An 8,165-nucleotide genomic window follows, 5' to 3' on the forward strand; every position below is an offset into this window, starting at 1 on the left:
GTCCCCTGGCTGGTCACCCTACGTCCTGGCAGCGTCCCCCCATGCCGGGGGGTCTCGGCTTCGAGCCAACCGCGGGCTCCCCGTGCGGGCCACCCAAGCCCTGGGGCAGGGGACAGAGCTGCCGGAGGGTGACACAGGGAGAGCAGCTCGGAAGGAGGCGAGGCCGCTGGCACTGCCCGGGGAGGGGGCGGCGGGGCGGCTGAAGCCCCCCTACCCGTCCCCGCTGGGCTGGGCTGCCCGGGGGCTGCCGGCAGCAGCGTGACCCTGGAGGGGCTGCGGGGGGCGGCCGGGCCAGCTGCCCTGCCCAGCGCTGCCCGCCCTCGGCCGGCCCGGGCAGTTGCGAAGCGCGAACGGGCGCCGGGCGGTGCCGCTCGGGGCCCGAAGGAGTTAACGGCGGCGGGGCCGGGCCGCCCTCCCACCGGCATGAGCTCACCCGCCGCCGCCAATCCCCGCGCCGGGCCCCGCGCTCCCCGCTGGCTCCGGCAGCAAAAGAGCCGGGAGCCGGAGCCTGCGGCGAGAGCAGCGGCCGCCGCGCCCCCGGCCCGGGGCAGCCCGAGCCCCCGGCCCCAGCCATGTAGGCGCCGGCCCCATCCCGGCACCGGTGGCCCGTAGGCACGGCCCCTCCCAGCGCTGCGTCCGGCGCCGGCCGGGCCGGGGGTCCCTCGCCAACATGATGGGCTGCAAGTCCAACTCGCTCACTTGCCTGCAGGGAGGGAAGCCCGGGCTGCCGCTGGCCGCGGCCACCGACTCCACCGCCACGCTCAACAAGCTGGCCCTGGCCACGGGCGGGACCGAGAAGTCCTGGTACCGCTGCATCTTCCCCTTCGGCATCGTCTCCGTGGTCATCGGCGTAGCAGCGACGTGCATCACCTTCACCATCAATGGCCCGCAGATGGACATCGCTAAGGTGGTCTCGGTGGCCACCTTGATTTTCGGGGTGGGCCTGCTGGTGGCCGCCTACGTGTGCTGGCGGGCCAAGTGGGAGAGGCAGCGGAGGCGGCAGCGCCAGGAGCCGGTCTCCGTGGAGCAGGGAGCCCTATGACCCGGGCTGGGGGCAGACTCTGCTCCGCCCGGAGCCCCCTGCTTCCCCCCGCACCCGGCGCCCCGCGGCGCAGCGGTGGCAGCACCGGCTTCGTCGCACCCCAGGACGCCCGGCCCCGCCGCCCCGCACCGAGCCCCGCCGGCGCCCCGGCCCCCCCCGCCCGCCCGGGCCCGGCACGGAACCAGCGCGGAGCCCACGGAGCGTGTCACCCTGCGGGGACCCGGGTCCGCCCCCGCCCCGCAGCCAGCCCGGTGCCGGGACCCCCCCGCGCGGCGTCGGAAGGAACCGGGACCACCTCTGTCCCTTCCCCGGCCGCGAGGACCCCTGTGGGTCTGGGCAAAGGGACTTTCAGAAGGACAACTGGGGAGATGCGGGGGGCTGGGCGCGGGGGGGCTGTCGGGAGGCAGCGGGAGGTGCGGGAGCCCCGGGGACAGCACGGGGGGCAAGGGGGGGTCGGGAGCCGAACATAGCCCGGGGGGCGCGGGGAGCGCAGGGGCTGTTGGGGGTGCGGTGCGGGGTGCTGAACGGCGAGGGGGGCGCACCGGGCTTGTTCCGTCACCGTGTGGGAGAGCCAGCCCGATGGCATCCCGGGGGACAGGTCCCCTCCGTGAGGGGGTCCCTCTGCCTGGGGCGCCCAGGGAGATCCCCCGGCTAGGGGCGTCCGACAGCAATTCTGTCACGGGAGAAGGAGCTGGAGTTGCGTTAAGAAGGAGCAAATACATTTTTACCACTTTTTTGGAAACGAAGTGCCTGCTCCCATTCTTTGAGTTTAGCTTCTGAGCTCGCTCTTTACCCGAAAAAATAAGCACGAGGCGTGGGCACCGGGGTCCCTCTCCGGCAGCTCCCAGAGCAGCACGGCCGCTCCGTGGCCACGCTGCTCCCTGCCCCGGCGGCCCCGCACCCAGAGGGGCCCCCCAAAACCAGCCCCCCCCCGGCTCCTGTGCGATGGGCACCAGTGCCAAGAGCTACAGAGAGCAGCCGCGTTCCCGGCCGCTCGGCAGCTGGAGGCCTTCCATGCATGGCAGAAGGGAGTGAGTAAGACCAAAAGCCACAAGCGGGGGGGGCATGCAGGAGCAAAGTGTGGGGGCTCGGGATCCCCACGAGCATGCCATGCCACATGCCACCCGCCCTCCCAGCAGCTCTGTCCCCACTGGTTCTGCCTCCATAATTAAATCACACTCCTCTGCCGGGAGGAAGCCCTGGGAGCTGCTGCTTGCTGCAGCAGGCATGGCCAGGAGCCATCGTGCCTGGGATACTGGGATACTGGGACTTAGAGTCCCAGTCCTGCAAAGTGAGGTTCAAACACCCACAGAGTCTGGGAGGTTTAGAGACGCTTCCAGCCCCAGCTCTGACCGAAGCTTTCCTTCCACGAGCAATCAGGAGGTGGGGCGGCGTTACAGAGACCAGCTCGGCTCTGCAGCAGGTGATGAGTTTAGCAGGCGTCAAGCCCGGGCTGTTCTTTGGAAGCTTGATCGTTGCTTCGGGGTGTTTGTGTAGCTGAAGTTTGCAGTTTCAGCCTATCTCGGGACAAGCAAAGTGGTGGTTTCCAGCCATGGGGTGCTCAGTGATGTGTGTCGTCAGGGATGCTCAGCAAAGCGCTCCTGTATTGACAGTTTGAGGTGCCAGCTCATTATTATTATTATTATTATTATTATTACAATTTTTATTTCCTTCTTCTTGCTATAATATTTCAGCAAACAGGCTTGTGGCTGCCTGCAAATTCCTCTGCTCTCACTTTGCTCCTCACCACTGCCTGAAGCCACCAGTCTGGCCATAAATTTATCTCCCTTTTCAAGTGCTCAGCCCTTCTCCCCCAGCACTGCAAAGCAAATCCCATCTGAACAGGATGCAGGGATGGGTTGTCTGGCTGTACCTGAGGAAAGCCTTGCCAGCCAGCCCAAAATTTCTGGCATCAGGCCCGTTACATCTCACACTTTTTTTCATCCTGAAATCCGGTTCCCTGGAGCTGGATTGCCTTGCTCTCTGCGCCCAGAGAGCTTGCTGAGCCCATCCCAGAGAGAGCCTGGATGAGCTGGAGTGCCATCCCTGCCCAGTCCTGAGCTAAAAAGTCTGATGCAGGCTGATCTTTTCTTCTGTTTCTGTTAAAAGCTTTATAGAATTTGATTTCTGGTGTAAGATGTACACATGCAAAATCCCTCCTGCTGTCTGCAATGGTTTTATATCTGTGAACGGACTCTGGTAAGCTCCCCCGCAGGACTGTGACCATGCAAGTACTGGCTGAAGGGCAAGTCCTAGAGAAATTCATCTCCTTAAAGAGCACTGAGTGATTTTTTGGGGCTGCAGGAATAGATGGCTGGGACAGTTACACCCTGTTCAGCAAAGAAGCCAGAAGGAGGAAGAGAAAAGGACCTGCATGGTCAGTCACTCACAGAGCACCGCACCCAGGGATCCGAAACTTGCCACCCTGCTGACAGCACCCCGTGTTGCTCTTCCTTGGGCAGCGTGCAGGAGGGAGCTGATGGCTCTCTGTTTGCCGGCAGACAACACCGCCATCTCACCCTTGTCCTCAAGTCCCCACTGGTGGCATTGCAGATGTGTGGGAGCTTCCTGGCTGTTCCCTTCCCTGTGCAAGCTGGAGAGGCTCCAGAAAGCATCCCACCCAGGCATCCCACTGCGCACCAAGACGCTGTTCCGTGGGGTGCAGCAGCTGACAGTCACCCTCCACTCTGGGTGCCTGGGCCCTGGGTGCCCGTGGCAGGGCGAAAGGCTGGGTCTCCCACCCGCACGCCATGGTGGGGAAAGGTGGCTCACTCGCGTGCCTTGTTGCCCAGACCCCGTGGCTGAGGTGTCGGAGCAGAAGCTCTCGGTGCGCAGCTGCAGCACAGCCAGCCAGAGCCGTCTGTCTCCAGGAGCAGGGAAGCGCCCTGGGAAGGCAGTGCCACAGCTGTCTTGTTGCAATCTGGAGCTAAGAGACAGCTTTTATCTTTCGTAGGTGATCAGAACCAAAAATTAATAAACCTGTAAAGCTCACTTGAACACCAGTCTTTGTCTGCTTTGCTGCCTACCCTCCCAGGTGCCCTGCCTGGCCGTGCCACCCCACATAGTGCTGCTTGCTGGAGACTTGCACCCTGCCAGAGACCCCCGCTCCCCTGGCAGGTGTTATCTGGGGAGGAAAGATGGTTCAAAGGCTGTGCCAAGATGCTTGCTTCCCAAAGTCATGCCTCAATATAACCTGCCTCTTGCATCCCACCCATCAGAGGCTGCTCTTCCGGTGTAATGGGAACATTCCCTTACCCTAAGGACCCTAAGCTTGCCTCCAGTGACAACCTCCCCAAGGCTTTCTTCATAACAACAATTCATCCCCGCTAATGTGTTCAGCTTTTGTGACAGCAACATGCCCTGTTTCTGCCACGATCCACCCAACCCCCCTTTCAACAGTAACCAGGCTTAAAAGGAAAAGCACAAGTTTTATTGCATCAAAGTGAAGGGTTAAAAATTGTTGCTACCAGATTGGGAATCGTTACAAAGGGGAAACTTAAAAATAAAAATATGCATCCTTAAAATAAATCTGACATTGGTTTCTTATCTGAGCTGACATGTCAGTCTGCTCCGGCTGCCTAGGTTTAGCTGCCAGCAGCAGAGATGGAGCTCCCTGGGCTCTGAGCTAGAGTCTCCCCAGCATACCCAGTCTCCAGTCCTCACTGGGATGGTGGCAACTCCTATTTCCTACTCTTTCTGTGGAGGCTGAAGTCCTGAGCCCTTCAGAAACAGTGACAGAGGGACAGTCAGAGAGAGACTGTTTTCTGGGCTGCTGCAGGACCCCAGCACATCTGATGGAGGAATGAAGCCACAACAACATCACCTTGCCAGTGAGGTGGTCGGTGGTGGAGCTGAGTCTAACACGGAGGCTGGGTGCCTGCCGGTTTCCCCGTGACAGGGGACATCCCCACGTGACGTTCGGGCAGTGGGGTGGGTGCAGACATCGCCTTCCCCGTGGGGACCTGCAGCTTTCCCACTGGCTGGCTGCTGCGGCAGGGAAGGACCTGGCCAGCTGGCTCCTGGGCAAAAGAACAAGACTTTGGGCTGGGGCACGGACCAGAGGTCTGCCCACATGCCGTCGACCCGGGATGCGCCGTGTCCCCGCTCCTGGCGGTGCTGCTGGCTCTCTGCCAGGGCCCAGCTGCAGCCAGAGGAGGAGGTGACCCCTGCCCATGCATGGCTGCGGGGCTGTGCTGCACCTGGGCACCCTAAAAAAAGACAGGCATTGCAGCTCCCTAAACAAGTCCATACAGATTAGAAAATACATTGATTTTTGCTTCTTCTCCAGAAGTCAGCTGGGCGTGGAAATTCCCAGGTCCAAGAAGCAAAGCTGCTCTCCCAGCCAGCAGCAGAGGTCCCAGCAAGCCATGGCCCTGCACGGCTCGCAGGCCGGCCTGATGCACTGGTGAGGGTCCCACCGCCCCAGCCAGGAGCAGGGAAGCCTGCACAGCCGGAGACTTTCATCCTTACCAAAATCCACCACAGCAAAACAGTGCCCGGCACCATTCCCTGCACTTTAAAAAACAAGTCTACGTGCGCGGGGAGGTGCGGAACGGCCAAGCACGGCTACTTGGCTCTGGTCCAAAGCTGCCAGCAAAACAGTGAGTAACTCCTAGACAGCTGGGCTGAATTCATGGCTAATAAACTCGTTTATTTACTCCCCTTACATTTGTTATTTTTTTGAAGGGATGGAAATGCAAATGGAAATTTTAGCAGCTCTTTTTCCTAGCTGTGTGTGGAAAGCTCTGTTTTCCCAGGCAAGGACAAGGGGCTGAATGCCAGGCACCGAGTTGGCTCTGGGGGCAGACTTTTGGAAACATGAAAATTACCAATAGACCATCTAACCCAGCATCCCCCTCCCCAGGGGAATTGCTTTAGTGTTGCTTTAGGAATCCCCAAATAGACAATTACAGAATATTTTGCTCTTACAGGAAGTTTTTTTTCCAAATAAACACAGTTTTTGCTGAAGTCTGTGTGCTTGGAAGACTTACTGTCACAGAAATATCGCCGCACAGCAGGGCTGTTTCCATGCTGGCAGCGATGCCCCAGCCAGCCACGGCTTCTCCGGGGAACCCTGAGCGAGTCTCAGTGCTCTGACTCAAATACAGCCGCAACTTACAATAGGGACCCCCCCGCAGAGGGAGCTGCAGCACTTGGCAGGGCTCTGGTGGCCCCGAGGAAGGTCCCCGAGGCCCTGGCAAGGTCCCCGCTGCAGGAGGGGAGAGGGAGGCTGAGGGGTGCGAGTGGGGACTGTTGGTGGAGCAAGGGGTGAGGCCACCGCTCAGCTCCAAGGGCTGGTTCAGGTCCTCTCGCCGCTGCTTGCTCGAGCCCTCGTTTGGGCTTATAGCACCTTCCCCCAGGGTTTTTACATGGATTAGGGACAATGAGGTTTGGAAGGATGTCAGAGATCCTGTAGCATAAAATGCGTTGCAGAGGAATGGGGGGCTCATTGCAACAGAGGTGCTGGTGGCATTCAAAAGCCAAAGCTGCTGCAAAGTTTGCCCAGACCTGAAGCTATGACCCTTCCCATACTTCTGCTGTCCTGAGATTGTCCAAAACAAATATCTCAGCCCATGTCCCCCACCCATGAGGCCCAGGCAGGTGCTCCTGGCTGGAGGTGGATACGGAGGTGGGACCCCCACTGACCCCCCACCAGAGAGGCCAAGTTCAGCCATGCAGGTGGTGGATGGGAATGTATTTGGGCCCGTGCTGAACCACCTGGGGTGTACTGGAAGCCAGCCCATGCCTGCGCCAGGGAGGGCATCGGGCAGGGAGGACGAGCAGAGGGCTCACCGTGCTCAACAGCTGCTGGGGACATGCCTGGCCACATCCCATGGCACTGCAGGGCTGCAGGTTTGCCCCTGCCCTTCCTCCAGCACGGACGGAGGAGCCGCCAGCCCCAGCGCTCTGTGCCCGGCAGTGAGGCACCAGCGCAGCAGGAGCAGATGGGCAGGAGCGGCTGGTGTCACGCACCGCAGCAGGAGTCTGCCAGGCTGGGATGCTGCTGTCAGAGCAGGATGGGGGCATCACCACGAAGCCCTCCCCGCTGAGCACAGACAGACTTATGGCTGCAACGGGAGCCCGTGGGATGCGTGGCCGGCAGGAGACATGGGCTGCCCCATGGAGCACTCTACCCACTATAACCCATTTTCATTCCAACAATGAGACCCGTGGGCTCCATCACCTTTTATAAACTCCCCCATGACATTTCTGCACACATCCCCTTTTTCTTCTGTTTTGCTGGCTGTGTCAGTCACCCACCTTGCCCTAACCACCCAGGGAGAACCTACCCATGGCTGCTGATCCCAACAATCAGCAACTACATTAAAGTCCATCTAACAAAGACATGCAGACTGTGCACAGATCAAGTCACTGAGGGAGATTGGATAGCACAACTCTTCAGACATCCAGGATGCAGCCAAACTATTCATGGGATGCCAACTTCTAATTTTAAGACACAATTCTGCTGTCTTTTTACTCAAAATAAAAAGACACTGGTGCCCAGTGGGCAGTGCTGAGGAGGAAGCCTTTGCAAGCATGCTCATACTCAGTGGGAGGAAGAAGATGGCTCCGATACGTGATGGCTGAGATGCAGGAGGACAAACAAAATGCATGTTCCCCACTGCCCTCTCCTCCTTGTGATCACAACAACTGCCCTGCGCCGTGCTCGATCTGTCCTACCCAGTGAGATGCAAAATGCATCTTTCCTGAATCTGTGCATATGCAGCTGGTGGAGGTGGAAGACAATTATAAAAGGTTATCATTCTCTCTCATTGATCTTGTGAAAACCAGGTACCAAACAGCATTATGTCATGAAATACATATAAAAGACTATAAATACCATGACATTATCAAGGTAAAATGCCAGAGACCATTACATCGTTATGGCTTTTTGCTGGACTAAAATCAGTTTCCATTAGAGGCACAGGTGGCTGTGGTGCCTCTCCATCCCCTCACACTTACAGAGAGCTGTTCCTGCATTCTGAGCTACAAGTATGGAATAAAATTTCACTTTCATATTTAAAAGAACTAGTACATTAGGTCAGAAATTTGACCTATCTCCTCTAAGTCATAGCACAGTATCAAGCACACTCTGAAGCACGTTAAAAGTCCAAGCAAACCC

The 8,165-nt window shown here is 58.9% G+C and overlaps 1 protein-coding gene across 1 annotated transcript; it reads left to right on the top strand.

The window, feature by feature from the left end:
* The first annotated feature begins 125 nt into the window (after window positions 1–125).
* On the top strand, window positions 126–4,033 carry LOC308063878 (transmembrane protein 100-like). Its single transcript, XM_080387445.1, has one exon. It carries the CDS (start codon window positions 671–673, stop codon window positions 1,040–1,042), a length of 372 nt encoding a protein of 123 aa, XP_080243571.1. The 5' UTR covers window positions 126–670; the 3' UTR covers window positions 1,043–4,033.
* Window positions 4,034–8,165: the final 4,132 nt, after the last annotated feature.

The sequence above is a fragment of the Falco punctatus genome, assembly GCF_963210335.1.
Source record: "Falco punctatus genome assembly, chromosome: 4".
Taxonomy (NCBI): Eukaryota; Metazoa; Chordata; class Aves; order Falconiformes; family Falconidae; genus Falco; species Falco punctatus.